Here is an 18,282-nt window from a genome sequence, read left to right on the forward strand (position 1 = left end):
CGATCGATCGACAACAACGCGAGCTAGGCAGAGAAGATGAAACACCAAAAGGGAATCAGCGTGCAATCAAAGTTACTTTTGACAGATATCTATTCATCTTGACCGCAAAGCAACCATTACCATACATGTACCAATCGACCACCCGAAAACAACAGCTGAGAAAAATTTCCTTGATCATCTTTTATTATATTATCTGTCATTCGGAGATCGAGATGATGCCTATGCTAGCTAATCACCAGCTATAGACATAAGAAATTTTCAGTGACACTGCCAATTAATAATGCAACATCACGCAAGCATCAGCACCGCATCATTGTTAATTCAGAGGAAATCTACTTATAGATCTCCGACTGGTGGTACAAACAACTTTTGTTGGGACAAATAAAATAGGTTGGGACAAATAAAATAGAGAGGCCACGTCCTACTCTTACCAACCATTGTAGTTGGCGGCATTAATTAGACGATCTGTAGGTATCGATCATATTTCCCTTCGAGGCGAGAACTACAAAAGATCATATATGTCTCAATCATCGAACAATGCACTCTACAGAATATCTTTACCAAACTTAATTAAGAAGAGATAACGAAAAAATAAATGAAAAGGTTGGCGAAAATATGATATAACGCACACATGCACACGAAGGAAAAGAAAGAGTTGATTAATATGGTGACCCCAAGCGCTTTACATGCATGCGGTCTGATAAAATACCAGTAGTACATTTCATTCAATTCGCAATTGTTAATTGGATCATATCGGTTAGTTGAACTATTTACTCTCTCCATCCACAAATATAAGCGTTCCTATCTTTTTAAAATACAGATTAAGATAAAAACAAACGAAAGTTATTCTTTGTTTCTATTTATGATAATACCCCTCATTTTACAGGCCAATTATGTTTTGGGTGTGTGCATATGGGTTAGCAGCTAATGAAAAGCACAACAGCAAAAATATAGGAATGCTTATATATTTGTGTATAGAATTTAAAAAGGTAGAAATGCTATTATTTGTGGATGGAGAGATGACATAACCAAATTGAATTAAGATAAATGAAATACCATAATTACTTTTTGAGTAAATTGTACTAACGGTAAAAACCACTACTTGAAAAACCATCTATCACTACAGGAAAATTTATGGCGAGAGTACATCTCTCAACATAATCCAACATATGAAAATTTGACTAATTTAAACCAAAAGAATCTATCGGCGGATGTATAGAAAATATGAAAATTTAAAGCCCTTAAAACTTATATGTTGAAAATTTATATTGCAACAAACTTAATACAAGGAACTATAATTGTGCCAACAACAATTACATACTGTGAGGTGCTCAAAATTATTAATGCAACGATAATGTAGCATGGACGAAGAGATTACGCCAATTTCCACGAAAATAAAAATTATGGCAATAAAATTGCCATGTCGCAATGTTAGTTTTCCACGTCACAATGTGGCTATAGCCCACTATATATTGCAACAAAAAATAAACTATAACAACAATGGTACATTTTTTTAATATAATTTATCAATTGCACGAAAAGTTAGATCATGGTAATAGAATAATACATTTACTACAAATAATATTTTGTTGCAATATTTTCATGGTGATAGAAAAATTTCTTGTAGTGTAAGTTGATAAGTGGATATGATCTAGTATATAAACTTAGGAATTAAACATTCAAGTGCAACAACTGGCCTGCAACAACTTGGCCAGTAGGTGTACAAGAACGACGATTTAGAATTTGGTGCAACAACTTGGCTACGTATGCTGTTTTAGTTATTGAGTGCTCCACAAACTTTTTCATGATGCCAATATACCATTACATAGCAATATTAAGGATATTACCTTACAATACTTGATTTAATCTATAGGACCTTACAATCCTTGTTTTAATCTATAGGAATCACACTATTTATCCAATTTGCACCATCGGTTTGGATTTTTTTTATTTCACCTTCTCAAATCTTAACCGAAATACAATATTTTTTTACACAATAAAATTTAATTGACTTTTTCATTATTGAATGACAAAAATTATGTATGCTTATAGACATACACACAAGTATATTGATAAACTAAGTACTTAAAAACTAACGTGTAAAAAAATACTTGAAATAATAACGTTGTTGCAACATTTATTAAGTTATTGTATTAAAATCGTACTCACCTTACAAGATGTTATACTCCTACACTCATTTGTTAAGTTCTTTTTACTAGATTGCACCTATCTACCAAGTTATACGTGCATTAGCACACTCACTTCTAAAGTTCTTGTTCTAAATTCCACCCACATGCCAAGTCAATGTACGATGTATATAATTTAGTCTAATTTTTTAAATAACCAACACACATAATCTACTTTGTTTCACACCCTAAATATCTCCTGGGCTTAATTAATTGCACATAAATTAAAGGAAAGTCAATTTTAACCTTTTACATGTTCCAATATAAAAAGAACGGAATGGCCATCGCTATTTTAAAATTTTCAAATCAACAAAAAAATATTTTTCTACATTTTACGGCATTACGTACGAGTGACCATAAACATCTCCTGGACTTAATTCCACATGAACTAAAGGAAAGTCGATTATAGTAACATTATACATATTCCATCATAAAAACAAGGGTTAATTGGATCCATATCGTTATAAATTTATTAGTTTTAAAAATTACCATTACAATTCAATGTGTATTTGAGATATACCACTACTTACTCTTTTAGCCTATTTTATAAAATTTATTAATCAAATTGTCCATGTCTTCTTCCTCCCTCTCTCCTCTTCTCTCTTCAACCGTATCCAATCCCTCTAGCCCATGGATCCACGGCATAGATGATAGAGCGAGCCTCCTCACATGCAGCCATGGTGTTAGGGTCGGACATCCGGCGAGAAGGAGGTTGGCGTCCATGAGGATGAGCAGGGTAGAGCGCCAAATGCCGCGCTAGCCAGTTGAGAGCGTGACATTCTTGACAGGGAGGTGGGAGACAACCATACGGAGGATGTGTCCATGGTTGCCGCCACCGATTGGGGAGGTTTTGGAGATTTGGGGTTTTGGGTGCTTGGCTTTCCGTGACGAGTACCGAGTGAATAATGCATGCTCGCCTCTATAGTCATGAGTGTTGCGCTGGCCTCGCTGCTGACTACCGCGTCACTACGCTTGAGCTCCGACATGTTCTATGCTGCCGAGCTCAAGCGCCGCTGCCATCCGCACCGTCATTGGAAGAGGAGTGCAGAGCGCCACCGCCGCCACGCTCGATCGTGGGAGGAAGAAGAGTGCAGCGGATGAAGGTAGCAGATAAGGGATAATTTGGTCCAAGAAAAATATAAAAAAATACAGTGAAGGGATATATAGTGACATATCTCCGATTTCAACATATTTATAATGACATTGTTTCAATTAGGTGGATAGTAATGGTATATTTTTAAACCGTAAAATTTAACCCAAACAACAATGATGGGACGGTCATCATCATTTTTTTTTTCAAATCAAGATGTGCCCTCTTATTTGTTTTTGTACAAGTGACCATAATTGCACACGAATTAAAAGACATTCGACCTTTAGCACCGCACAGATTCCACCATAAAAAAACAGAAGGGAATGATCATAATCGTTTTATTTTATTTTTTCCGAATCTACACAGGAGAACATCATATCCCTTCTGTTTCTGTACGAGTGGCCGTGACCATCTCGCGCACATGAATTAAAGGGCAATCGACTTTAAACACTTTAAATTCCACCAGTAGTTAAGAAACTGCCGCCCCCCACCATACCTCCAGAAAATATTTTCTACAACACTAGGTACTATTACAATATACGAGCAATGCTACACGTAAATTTTTTTTACTAAACTTTTACTAACAATCATCTCAACCGTTTGATTTAAGTAGATGGAAGTTACAAAAAAAATCTAGATGCACTCATAATATGACACATTAGTGTTATTAGTAAGAAAAAGTTAGTACGTATAGCCTTTTCCACAATATACCTAGGTGTAGGTGTATATATGCGGTTTAAATATTATATAAATTTTTTTATAAACTTTGATAAGATAGATTATGATAATATAAGACACCACACAAAGATACATGTCTAAATTTGATCTATTACATTAAGAAGAAAATAACAAATTTTATTTACGTTGTACAATGTACTATGCATTTTCTGATTTTTACCCTCAAGTCAAAAGTCGAATTTTGCCTGACATGTTTCTTTACATACTTATATAATCCAATTAATATAACTATTTTTTAAATTTTTTTATAAACGCTTAATTCACAAGCAAATAACGGGTGCCAATTTGTGTGGTTGTATCTAGGCCCTTGTTCCACTGTACGTCTGTACCAGTGTATCACTGCATGCGGAGGGACTCAGAGGCTGTGTTTAGTTCCATGTCAGAATTGAAAATTTAAAGAAATTGGAACGATGTGACGGAAAAGTTGAAAGTTTATGTGTGTAGAAAAATTCGATGTGACGGAAAAGTTAAAAGTTTAAAGAAAAAAGTTGAAATCTAAAGAGGGCCAGAGCACACAGGCAAACTCAGGCCTTTGTTTAGTTCCAAGAGAATTTTGCTCAAAATCGTCCCATCGAATCTTTGGACACATTCATAGAAATTAAATATAGATAAAAAAACTAATTGCACAATTTGCATGGAAATTGCGAGACGAATTTTTTGAGCCTAATTAGTCCATAATTAGCTATAAGTGCTACAATAACCCACATGTACTAATGACGGATCAATTAGTCTTAATAAATTCGTTTCACGGTTTCCAGACGAGTTATGAAATTAATTTTTTCATTCGTGTCTGAAAATCCCTTCTTATATCTGGACAAACGTTTGATATAACACCCTATAATCCTAAAATTTTCTTTTTCGCGAACTAAACATCCCCTCACAGCACAGGCAACCGATGGATCGGAGAGGGCATATGGTGCCGATTTATTTATTCGCTTTTGATATCCATCACGCAGCCGCTCCGGTTGCGTCTTTGTCGGCCACTCACCACGAGAGCGCGCGAAGAGACCCGACAAATTTATAAAACGGAGACGGGCAGAGATCGAGTAGCCTCTCACTTAACCAGAGATTCAGAGGAGCAGCAGCTAGGTAGCTAGCTGAGAGAAACAGTAACTCTTGCCAATGGCGTCGACTGCAGGTAGAGGAGAGGATGATGAGAGGGAGAAGAAGAAGAAGGAAGGGAGCGGCAACGACGGCGACGCCGGGAAGCTGCCGTTCCTGGGGATGTTCAGGTACGCCGACGGCGTCGACAAGGCGCTGATGGCGGTCGGCACGGTGGCGGCGATGGCGAACGGCATGTCGGAGCCGCTCATGACCGTCGTCTTCTCCGCGGTCATCGACTGCTTCGGCGGCGACGACGTCAGTACCGTTCTCCACCGGGTCAGCAAGGTATTGTCACACGTACTGTGGCTGAGTTTGTTTGTGGTGGTTTCTAACCACGACTCTCTCGTTCGTGCGGTTACGCTTCTAAACTGTTAAATGATATATATTTTTTTAAAAAAATTATATGTAGAAGTTGTTTTGAAAATCATCTTAATCTATTTTTAAAAACTTTTAGCTAATACTTAATTAATAATATGCTAATCTACCACTTTATTTTTTGCATGGGATTAATTCCCGACCCACACCGAGCAACACAGCCTATATATATACGTACCCGCGGCCTGCCTGTTGTGGCAACTCTGATCGATCGGGCGGCAGTCAGCCAGGCACCGGGTGGAGTATAATTTTTACCGGTCAAATTATTTGAAAATGGTAACTGACAGAAACGAAAACGGTAAAATATGGAACGAAAACGACTGTTGTTTTATCAACTGTTTTTATATTTAAGTGGAAATTATAGTTTTATAATATAGTAATCACCATATTTCTAAGAATAAATTCACAAAACTATAAGTAGTTTTGCTAAATTATCATAAAACTTCATATTTAACATGATGTATCGTAAAATCACTCACTTATCACTAAATTTATCACAGAACTACATATTTAAAACATATTTAAAGTATTGTATCACAAAACTACAGGTTTAATATAAATTTAATCATAAATTTCGGACATTTATAACTCAACATAGTATTAGTGTTAAGGATTTAAACCCCAAAAATCTGTAGTTTTGTGATAATTCTATTATTAAATTGATACTTAGCCTTAAACTTATAATTTTGTGATAAATTTATTGTTAAATTTATAGTTTTGTTATACATCACTTTAAATCTATATCTTGTGATAATTTAGTCAAAATATCTGTAGTTTTATGAATTTTACTCTATTTCTAAATATCCAATATTTGTGATACATGTCTCTGTTTGACCTATAGTTTAACTTCTCAACCAAATAGCTATTTTGAGTACATTAATAAATATAAGAGAGATTCTAATTTATATAGTGCAAGTTTGAATTTCCGTGATCACAACATATAGCCATGTTAAATCAAATATGTGATTCTGTAGCTCAATGATTCCTGCATTAAGTACTGATTTCCAATTGATTTTCTGATATTTTTAATACCGTTTCGATTTCCATTTTTCAAAAATAAAATAAAATATAGCCACAGAAATGATTAAAGTTTCTTTTCCGACCTTTTTTTTTTCTAAATGGAACATTAGCGCGAGACCACCGGACGAGATGCTCTCGTACGCGTAGCGGAGTATGTTGTCTAAATCGCGTTTAATTTACTGTAGGTGTAATCAACTACGCTTCGTTTGGCTCACCTTAATTACCTCACCCTGATGCAACTGCAGTTTCAGATGTCCGGTCACGATCTAGGCGTCTCTAGTGGAGTCAATCCGTTGCACTAGATTACGTTAGTGGTCCGCGCTTGCTTGGTACTCCCTTCGTTTCACAATGTAAGTCATTTTAGTATTTTTCACATTGATATTAATGTTAATGAATCTAGATAGATATATATGTTTAGATTCATTAACATTATTATGAATGTGGAAAATGTTACAATGACTTACATTGTGAAACGGAGAAAGTAGTAGTAGTTACCTAGACGCGCGGCAAGTGGGTGGAATCATGGAACAATCGTGATGGGCCCACGCTTGTTTCATATTGTCGTGGTTTTTAATAATCTTGTTTAATGCCACTCCTTAGGTATGTTTAGCGTAGGTGTTTGACAAATATTATCTTAAAAAAGTGTTTGGCAAATTAATTTCATTTATTCTGAGAGAAAAATAGTTTTACTTATTTTTTTTAAATGAACCACACTAGACAACGTGAAATTTCTTCTGACAAAATAGAATAAAATACAAGACTACAGAACCGGAGGCTATAATCATGATAAAAAAATAGGATACTACACCACATGCCGACAATGCGGGAAGGAGCGTAGCACCAAGCAAACCACTGGTATGAATTTATAGTTGATCCACGTATGCACATCCCATTGAATGGGACCTCCCAAAGCATTACCTCCATGGAGACCATTAGGGATAAAACGTTTGGAAATGGTAGCATTATTTATTATTTTTAGAGAAACGACATCAGTTCGTAGATTTATGAATTTAACTATTTAGTAGCGACTTTAATACAACACTGACATATTTTTTTTAAAAAAGTAAATTTTGTATATGGCTAGAAATAGAAATGGTAAAAAATAACATTATTTTGATATTTATTTTTATGGAAACGATATCGGTTCGGTTGGGAATTTCCGTACCATTTTCACCCATAGACATCATGACACCGAAGCATTGTAGCCTTTTCAAGAAATCTTAGATATGATTTTCACATAGAGGATCATGTTAGTGAAGGAGAGGAAGATTACTTGGCAATGCTCTCAAGGGGGATCGCAGCACCCAAAGCGTCGTCCTTTTTTTAGCTTAGGCTTTTTTGCATGGAGCCTACATGCTTTCCTATTGCCGTTGTGGCCTCACCATCCACCTAGCCAGCCACAACCATTCAAACCATTGCCAACACATGGCTAATGCGCAGCGACACCCCTCTACCCGACTCCTCGCGAATTGTTCTCGCTCTTGTTACCCGACCCATTTGTCTCACTCTCACCGTGGAGCTCCATATGGCTGAATCTAGAAGCAGATCGGCCACAATTTTTTTTTGTTTTGGGTAGGGGTGGGGGTGGGGGGCTCTATAAAGAAGGGGAGATCAGATCGGAAAAAACAAGATGGCGGGACAAGATGACTCGCCATCACCGTTCTCAAGATGCAACAGCCCTCCTCCCCTGCTGCCTAAGCCACTGGCACACCCCTCACCATGGTACTCCTTGCTACCATATCTAGAAGTAGACCTGCCATACAAAGAGAGAGCCAAGCCAGGTAGCAAAAGACAAACTGCAGCCACCATTTGACTCTATGTGGCCAAATCCAAGCACTTTATCTTGTCAACCTCTTCTCCACAACTAGCCACCAGCCTCATCATCGATCTAAAGGCATTTGTCTCCAGCCTTCATGCGGGTGGGCTTGCCCCACAGCCATCACCAACCTCCACACCTAGACCACGGTCGCCATCGTCATGCCTTGCATCCGCCGCTCCACCATGTGCATTGGCCTCCTGCCTCACCACTGCCCCCCGTCAGCCACCGACCACCTTGCCTGAATATGGACATCTAAAGTAGCAAAAAGAAAAGGTTTCATGGTATGTAATTGGGCCATGTAATCAACTAAATGGGACCATTGAATAAAATAAAAGAAACTATGCCAATCGTTGGGTACATACATAGTTCTTCCTAGTCTCCACTAAGGAAATACCCTATATCTAGCTACAGAGGCATGGATCTAGGCACTGCCATGACCACCGCTCGTCTCGAACACCTCACCGTGACCACTCTAGTGCACATGAGGGGGAGAAGAAAATAGTCCCACCTTTGTTATCTTGCAGCCGTCTGGACCTCTGATGAGTAGCTTAGGTGGTGCAAGGGAGGTGGGGGTGGTGGCAGCAATTGCTTGAGCTCCATCTGGCCTGGTCACCCTTGGAAGTGACACGGATAGGAGAATGCCTTGAAGATTTCAACCACTTTCATTTTAATTTGTGTTGCAAACGACAATACTATTAAGCTTTGAATATATTTGTTTTCAAAAAAATGATCTGAATATGTGAAATAATTAGGAGGTATATGACTAATCCTAACATATAAAACAAACTCCAACATCCACAATAATTTGCATGACACAATGACTACAAATCAGACATATATCATATCAAACTTGTATCAATTTACAATATTAATTTGGTCCACCGACCTAGTTGTGAGGTTTCATACTTTAGGATCGCATAACCTCATTTTATACACATCATTTAAATAGTTATCAAGAATTGAAAATGGGATGATAATTTATATTATGATTCGTATTTTGCCCTACAATAGAATTTTTTTTTTGAATGGAGCCTACAATAGATTATGATTTCATATTTCACCCTACAAAGTACAAACTTGTAATGCTGCATTCTATCAACAAATTTAGTCACATTTATATTTTTCTCCATATGTATATTGAGTTTAGCCTTACAAGTTTGTAAAGTCAAATATGACATGGTAATTTAGGTTAATTTTTTCTAACTATTTATTAAGGCATGAAATGACTTTCCCATGGTAACCTTAATATTGGAACGGGGAAAAAGATAGAATTCCAGTTTGTGCTTCTATATGACTTACTTTCACTCAATATCTCAAAATGTTTTCCCTATTATGATTTTTTTCCTTTTCTTTTACCCTCTAGCATTTTCTTTTACCCAGGTTGTTCTGTATTACATCTACTTGGGAGTGGGAACATCAATGGCTTCTTTTCTCCGTAAGAATGCTTAATCTCAAGCTATATGTTGGGGGCATGTAAAACACCACAATTAACATATCGCCTCATAGTACATCTTAACGATGTAGATGAGAGAAGGGTAAGAGAGGAAGGGCATATATATGCACAACTATATTATGAGCACAAAGTACAAACGAGTGACATTAGTTGTCATATTTTATGTCTCTTGCATATGCCTATATGTTGAATTTTAAGTTGTTTTTAGTTGAACTTCCAAAAGAAAAATACCCCTATCAACCATTGTACATGCCCTTAAACCATCAACTCCGTAGAAATTATTTAAGATCACTAGCAAGAGTAACATAGCGATCCACACACCAAGAGTATAAAAATGGTTTCTAAAGTTGTTGAATGTTTGGCTATTTTAATGTCATAGTTTTACTACTTGTTACCATTCCTGAACTTCATAGTCAGATCAGCAAAATGATATTAAGAGGTTTTGGTCTATTACTTCATGAGACAACAGATTAATTAATTACATTTGCCACAATTAGAAAGCAAATTTACCAGTAATTTTCTATTTACAAATTTTCTGGAACAATTGGACATGTTAACAATGCAACAAAATTTCTGTTTAGTTGGGTTGTACATTCACATATGACAGAATCTCATGAGTGCTCCATCTACCTATTCCAGAGGTGTCATGTTGGACAATGGCTGGAGAAAGGCAGTCGGCATGCATTCGATCCTTGTACCTCGAAGCGATTATCACACAAGACATTGCATTCTTTGATGTGGAGATGACAACTGGAGAAGCTGCTTCTAGAATATCTGCAGATACCGTACTGATCCAAGATGCCCTTGGTGAGAAGGTAACAAGACTAAAAAGTACACTAGACTAGTCTAAATGAAACTAGAAGAAAACTTCCATTAGAGCACCATTTGAAAAGATGCACATGCATTGAGAATTTTTTTCTTTGGAAATAGCATTAACTAGAAAGATGTGTTTTTAGTGTTACTGGGTTATATATTTATATAGTTCATCCCCACAAAATATAGTTAATGTTATTTCTCTCTTCTCTCATGAAGCCACATCATCATAATTATTTGTAGTCTTTAGATAATAGATCTATGGTACAAATTGTCTCTTCTTTCTTCTCTCACAATAATTAGTATCAATTATACATAAAATATGCTCACCGTGCACTATATTTGCAACCACGTGCAAATTATATAAAACATTAGAAGTCATTTTGTTTTGGTTTAAAAAAGCATACTGCAACTTATTTGTACATATTAGGCAACTTAATTTCTCACAGCAACATGTCAGGGTAATTATCTAGTTTATTAATAGTACGACACTCTGTTTTTCTAAAGAGGGGGGGGGGGTCCAATTTCAGTACATAGATTTCCATGCTCATGACATAATGCAAAGATCTGATGTAACACTAATAATTTGACTACTCATGTTCAGGTAGGAAAATATATACAGGTTTTGACAGCCTTTGTAGGTGGTTTTGTCATCGGATTCATAAGAGGCTGGATGCTGGCTCTTGTTGTGATGGCTTGTATACCTCCAAGTATTTTCTCTTTTGCATTAGTCTCTCGATTACGGGCTCAAATATCTGGAAAGACGCATGTATCATATAGCTATGCGGGGAATGTTGTTGAGCAGACCATTGGATCTATACGAATGGTATGTTCTAATTATTTCAATTTATGACAAATAATAATGCTTAGTTTTGTACATCAATAATAATGCTTACTTGCAACTATTTAACATAAAAAAACATTTAAAAAAACAGGTTGTCTCCTTCAATGGTGAGAAGAGAGCAATTACAATGTATAATACTCTCATAAAAAAGGCATACAAGGCCACTATCATGGAAGGGATTATCAGTGGTTTTGGAATAGGCTCTATCTTTTTTGTTGTTTACTGCAGTTACTCTCTTGCATTTTGGTATGGTGCCAAGTTAGTCATTAGCAAAGGCTACACTGGAGGGCAAGTCATCAATGTCGTATTTGCAATTTTGACTGGTTCAATGTGAGTTTCCTAATTGTTGACTCTGTAACATGATATGCTAGAGCACACTAGTACATATACTAAACATTTTGATATAGTTTCTCAGCTACCATGTTATTATCAAGTAAAAAGACTGAGGCATACTAGGCACTTGATGCCTACTTCTACAATAGTTAGAATTAACCACATTACAATATAATACTCCTTTGCCATATGCCAAAATCAAGACGAATAATGCTAAAAAAATAAATTAAATTAAATTAAATAACATGACACAACTATTTTGTTACAAGTATAGATTTTGTAAAGCTTTATAATTTTTCATCATATATGTAGGAATAGGGTTTGCAACTCCATGCCTAGGTATCCAGTTCTCTTTAAAAAGATTTCTTGTTATTGATACAATTGTTATTTCACCCAATTATCTAATTATTATGGTATTAACCTATGATTATACTAAATACCATATTTCTCAACAGTGTTACTTTTGAAGCATAAGATAATATGAAACTTGTTCAACTCAACAAGTGGACCCAAACTTCATGTGTCAAATAACTATGTAGTGATGATCTGCACTATTTGGTCAACTACAAAAATAGGTTTTTTTTCTTCTTTTTTTTTGACACTAAATGCATCTTTTGTTTGTAACAGGGCTATAGGTAACGCATCACCCTCTATTTCTGCTATTGCAGAAGGCCAATCTGCAGCTCATAGGTTATTCGAAATAATCAATAGAAAACCAAATATTGACATCACTGGAACTTCTGGAATAATATTAGAAGATATCAAGGGGAATGTTGAACTCAAGGATGTGTGCTTTAGCTACCCCGCAAGGCCTGAACAGTTGATACTAGATGGCTTATGTCTACAAGTACCTAATGGTACTACAATGGCAATAGTTGGGCAAAGTGGAAGTGGTAAATCAACAATAATTAGTTTGGTAGAGAGATTCTATGACCCACAGGATGGTGAAGTGTTAATAGACGGAATTAACATCAAGACCTTGAAACTCCACTGGATAAGAGGAAAAATGAGTCTTGTTAGCCAAGAGCCATTGCTTTTTATGACCTCCATCAAAGATAACATAACCTATGGTAAAGAAAATGCTACAGATGAAGAAATCAAGAGAGCAGCTGAGCTTGCAAATGCAGCAAACTTCATTGATAAGTTGCCTAATGTAGTTCCTAGATACGCCATTTGTTTCCAACAGTACCATATATACTAGTGTATTAGAATTAACTATCCCTTTTATCTTCACATGATATAGGCATATGACACAATGGTGGGTCAACATGGTGCTCAGCTTTCTGGGGGACAAAAGCAAAGGATTGCCATTGCAAGAGCTATCCTTAAAAATCCAAAAGTCCTCCTGTTGGACGAAGCTACTAGTGCATTGGATGTAGAGTCTGAGAGGCTAGTTCAAGAGGCACTAAATAGGGTCATGATAGGGAGAACTACACTCATTGTGGCCCACCGTTTGAGTACAATCAAGAATGCCGACTGCATAGCAGTGGTTCACCAAGGAAAAATAGTTGATCAAGGTAAGCCATACTTCCATACCCATTACTTGGTATTTTCTCCGTACTAAATAATCATTGTGAATCAGAGGTAGTTCAATTTGTTTCTCCAAAAATGAATGTCCCACAGGTTCCCACGATGAGTTGATCAAGGATCCCGATGGAGCTTACTCTCAACTTATTCAGTTACAACAGACTCATACTGAAGAAATGCATGATGTACAATATAGTGAGGTGTCAACTTCAAGACTTAAAAGTAGAAGTTTGTCTTTGGAACAATCAATGATCAATGATTCTCCTAGAAATAGAAGAAAAAACTCTTTAGCAAAACATATTGGCTCATCTGGATCCGATGGATTGCACAAGCATGGTCTTACAGATGAACCTGAAGATAAAGAATGTGGTGACAACAAGGATATTAATAAAGCACCAATCAGGCGACTTTTTAATCTCAACAAGCCAGAAGCACCTATTCTACTATTAGCTATTATAACTGCTTTTGTGCATGGACTTCTTTTCCCGATATTTAGTATAATGATGTCTGGTGGTATAAGAACTTTTTACTATCCACCACACCAACTTCGAAAAGATTCTAGGTTCTGGGCTTTGATGTGCATTCTAATGGCAATCATTTCTCTGGTATCGATTCAATTAGAATATTTCTTATTTGGAATGGCTGGTGGAAAACTTATAGAACGTGTCCGCTGTTTGTCTTTCCAAAGCATCGTCCATCAAGAAGTTTCTTGGTTTGATGATCCTTCCCATTCTAGGTTTGTTACTCAAATGGATTTATAAGTTTCATTCTTATATCTAACACTTTTTTTGAATGTCAATTCACCCTTCTAAATTTTACAGCGGATCACTTGGAGCAAAGTTGTACATTGATGCTTTGAACATCCGACGCCTTGTGGGAGATAACTTAGCCATACTAGTGCAGTGCATTGTAACGCTTATTGCAGGATTTACTATAGCATTTGCTTCTGACTGGAAGCTCACATTGACCATCATGTGTCCGATCCCTTTGGTGGGTTTGCAAAATTATGTACAATTGAAGTTCTTGAAAGGGTTCAGTGAAGATGCTAAGGTGAAAACAAAGTCCCTAGTATGAACAAAGCAATTTCTACCATTTCTGTTTTTTATATAAAAAATTCACAGACAATCCTGACACTTTCCACATTTGATGAAGATGTGTGTTTTGTTAGATGACACCTAATTTGGTATTACAACTGACATATTTCATGATTGGCATCGCATAATGAATTTTTTTCTTGCAATATTAGTAAATATTGTTTTGCTAACTGCTAGCGATTTCTACAGGTGATGTATGAAGATGCAAGTCAAGTTGTAACTGAAGCAATTGGTAGCATTAGGACTGTAGCGTCTTTCTGTGCAGAGAAGAGAGTGATTAAAACATACAACCAAAAATGTCAAGCTTCAATGAAAGAAAGTATTAGAAGTGGAATGGTTGGAGGCCTAGGTTTCAGCTTTTCATATTTAATGGTGTATCTCACATATGCTCTTTGTTTCTATGTTGGTGCACAGTTTGTACATGGGGGGAAATCAACCTTTAAAGATGTCTTCAGAGTAAGAGATACACATTTGGCATCACTTATATAAGGTTGTTTTTATTCAATGACAATATGTCAATCTTGTAATCGCTTTGCAGGTTTACTTTGCTTTAGTTTTCACAGCTTTTGGAATTTCTCAAACAAGCGCAATGGCATCGGATTCATCAAAAGCCCATGAATCCGCAGCTTCAATATTAGCAATCATAGACAGAAAGTCCAATATTGACTCAAGCATTGATGAAGGAATCATACTAGAAAAGGTTAATGGCACAATAGAATTGAATCATGTGAACTTCAAGTACCCATCTCGCCCAGATGTCCAAGTTTTATGTGATTTTACCTTAGGCATCCCCTCCGGAAAGGTACAGTTAACTTGGTACTTTTAATTGTTTTTCCTTTACTTCTAAGGGTAAAACATTTAGATGTTGTGCACCCAAAAAAAAAAGCAGCAAACTAGGAGCGCTTTATTTTTGGAGGAAATATCTTGCTTCCTACAACTATTGTGCTTGTACGCTCTTAATATAGGGTGTGCACTCAATTGTTACAAATATGAGTTCCTATGCACTAAGGTTTGCCTTTTTAAACTTGATAGTTCCTACAGTATGTTGGATTGCCCTGATCCTTGTCTTCTCATCCTCATTGAGCAAGGCAAGAGAACTAAATATGCCTTTCAAATGAAAATTACCAATAATACAAATTTCTCTATATTTATTTTCCTTTATAATTAAACTTGTACTGACATGCTATAAACCAATTGTCATATGCAGACTGTTGCACTTGTTGGAGAGAGCGGCAGTGGAAAGTCCACAGTAATTGCTTTGCTGGAGCGATTCTATGACCCACATTCTGGCACAATCTCACTAGACAGAGTAGAACTTAAAAACTTAAAATTGAGTTGGTTAAGAGATCAAATGGGATTGGTAAGCCAAGAACCAATACTTTTCAATGACACAATTCATGCCAACATAGCATACGGGAGGAAAGGACAAGTAACCGAAGAAGAGATTATAGCTGTTGCTAAGGCAAGCAATGCTCATGAGTTCATATCAAGCTTGCCTCAGGGATATAACACTACTGTCGGAGAAAGAGGAACACAACTATCTGGTGGGCAAAAGCAACGGATAGCTATAGCAAGGGCCATCTTGAAGGACCCAAAAATACTTCTATTGGATGAGGCTACAAGTGCCCTTGATGCTGAATCAGAGCGCATTGTTCAAGATGCACTAGATCAAGTTATGGTAAGCAGGACCACCATTGTGGTAGCACACCGTCTGTCCACGATTAAAGGGGCAGATGTGATTGCAGTCATCAAGGATGGTTCAATCGCTGAAAAGGGACAACATGACTCTCTCATGAGGATCAATGGTGGAGTCTATGCATCGTTGGTAGACCTACACTCAAAGACAACATAAAGAGATGTATTTTTTTCTCCCCTAGGTTTGTTCATCTACAAGGTGGGAAAATGCACACAATATTATGCATCAAAGATATATGGAACATCACTTATTGCCTATACTTTAGGTTTTGTTTGGCCTAAGACACCAAGGTAAAATTGCACAATAATTTGTTTTCGTAGTTTCAGGGTATTGGATGACACGACATAAAGAGATGTAATTTCTTTTACCCTAGCGTTGTTCATCTACAAGCCGGAAAAATGCACACAAATATTATGCATTAAAGCACGAGAAAATTCCTTCTATGCTCCTGAAACTTTAGCCGATCCCTTCTATGTCCCTGAATTTCCTTCTATGTCCTTGAATTTTTATTCACCTCCTTGTATACCCCCTGAGTTTTGATTTTGATCCCTTCCATACCCTAACCGTTAAATAGGTTAAAAAAAGTCAATTTAACCCTTAGATGTGGAAGAAATATGTAATGATTTTTTAAATCTATTGTTAAAAATATAATAATTTATTGCGTGACTATAATATTCATAAGTTTATTTCATGAGGAAGTATTTGTAATAATTCTATGTATAATAATTCCTCATGAAATAAACTTATGAATATAATAGTCACGCAATAAATTGTTATATTTTCAACAATAGATTTCACAAATCACTACATATTCCTTACACATCCATGTGTAAAACTAACTTTTTTACACCTATTTAACGGTCAACTAGTGGTCAATTGATGGCAAGGGTATGGAAGCGATCAAAATCTAAAGTTAGGGGGTATACAAGGAAGCGAAGAAAATTTAGCGACATAGAAGGGATCGACTAAAGTTTTAGGGGCATAGAGGGAATTTTCTCAAGATTGTATGGAAAACCACTTATCACCTATACTTCAGATTTTGTTAGGTGTAAGAGAATCTCCAACAGCCTCTCCAAATGACTCTCCAAGCCAAATTTTAGCCATTCCAGTGAAAAAAACACCCTCCAACAGCCTCTCCAACCGGATGGCTAAGCCATCTGGCTGGCCAAAACCCTCCCTCCACTAGCCAAATTTGGCCAGCCAAAATGACTAGCCAACTATGGGCCCTACGCACATTAACATCCGGCTATTCTCTCTCGTTGTTGCACGCGACCGCACGGCCGTCCGCGGCCTCCGTCGCCCGCCGCGACCGCCGCCGCCGTCCGCGTTGTCGCCGGCCGCGGCCTCCGCCGCCGCAGTCCGCGCCATCGCCCGCCACGACCGTCGTCGCCATTCGCGTCGTTGCCGACCGCGACCTCCGCCGTCGTCCGCGAGCCCCGCCGCCGTCTGCTCCGTCACCGGCCACGGCCACGCCGTTGCCCGCCGTCCACGCCGTCGTCCGCCACGCCCGCCGCCGCCATCCGCGTTGTCGCCCGCCGCGGCCACTGCCGCCGTCCGCGCCATCGCCGGCCGCGGCCTAAGCTACCGCAGTCTGCGCCGTCACCCGCCACGACCGTCGCTGCCATCCGTGTCGTCGCTGACCGCGACCTCCGCCGTCGTCCGCGAGCCCCGCCGCCGTCCGCGGCCACACCGTCGCCCGCCGCGACCGCCGCTGCAGTCCGCGTCGTCGCCCGCCACGACCGCCGCCGCTAGCACGAGCTCTGCAGAAGAACGAGCAGAGGATGGGAGAAAAGGGGAGGAAGAAGAAAGAGGAGAATGACAGGTGGGGTCCATTGGTTAATAGAGAGTGGAATGTGGAGAGTCTGTTGGAATAGAAGATAAATTTCACTCTCTAAATTTTTGTTAGGCTGGCCAAATAGGTATTTGGAGAGTCAAAAATGGCCACACTGTTGGAGATGCTCTAAGACAATACAGGTAAAATTATACTATTCTTTGTTTTCATGGTTTCAGCGCATTATTAGATGACCAATGCATATAGTAAACAAAAAACATATCACTCATTCCCTCTAGTCCTTCAACATTTATCTAAAGTGAAAATTACCTCATAATCTATGAATAACGGGTATTTCTACAATTTTCCACTAGCAGAAAAATAATCGCACAATATGCCCTAAATTTAAGCTTCAAGAA

At 37.8% G+C, this 18,282-nt stretch overlaps 1 protein-coding gene across 5 annotated transcripts; it reads left to right on the plus strand.

The window, feature by feature from the left end:
• Positions 1-4,970: 4,970 nt before the first annotated feature.
• On the plus strand, positions 4,971-16,559 carry LOC4323895 (ABC transporter B family member 4). Of its 5 annotated transcripts, XM_015766646.3 has the most exons (13): positions 4,971-5,403; positions 9,713-9,767; positions 10,425-10,600; positions 11,203-11,424; positions 11,534-11,772; positions 12,403-12,928; positions 13,019-13,292; positions 13,399-14,038; positions 14,124-14,352; positions 14,586-14,852; positions 14,935-15,198; positions 15,429-15,484; positions 15,604-15,742. In XM_015766646.3, the coding sequence occupies exons 1-12, from the start codon at positions 5,137-5,139 to the stop codon at positions 15,453-15,455; spliced, it is 3,186 nt and encodes a 1,061-aa protein (XP_015622132.1). In that variant the 5' UTR covers positions 4,971-5,136; the 3' UTR covers positions 15,456-15,484; positions 15,604-15,742. The 5 variants fall into 5 exon arrangements, with proteins under 5 accessions (XP_015622132.1, XP_015622128.1, XP_015622129.1 ...); XM_015766642.3 differs by lacking the exon at positions 15,429-15,484 and having other exon boundaries at positions 4,978-5,403; positions 15,604-16,559; XM_015766643.3 differs by lacking the exons at positions 9,713-9,767; positions 15,429-15,484 and having other exon boundaries at positions 4,978-5,403; positions 15,604-16,559.
• Positions 16,560-18,282: the final 1,723 nt, after the last annotated feature.

This window comes from Oryza sativa, chromosome 1 (genome assembly GCF_034140825.1).
Source record: "Oryza sativa Japonica Group chromosome 1, ASM3414082v1".
Classification (NCBI taxonomy): Eukaryota; Viridiplantae; Streptophyta; class Magnoliopsida; order Poales; family Poaceae; genus Oryza; species Oryza sativa.

Bases quoted from the DNA above. Each gene is read 5' to 3' on its own strand.
- LOC4323895 (XM_015766642.3), top strand. From the start codon at position 5,137: ATGGCGTCGACTGCAGGTAGAGGAGAGGATGATGAGAGGGAGAAGAAG. The intron at 11,425-11,533 runs GTATGTTCTAAT...TTAAAAAAACAG, and splicing joins CCATTGGATCTATACGAATG to GTTGTCTCCTTCAATGGTGA. The intron at 11,773-12,402 runs GTGAGTTTCCTA...TGTTTGTAACAG, and splicing joins GCAATTTTGACTGGTTCAAT to GGCTATAGGTAACGCATCAC.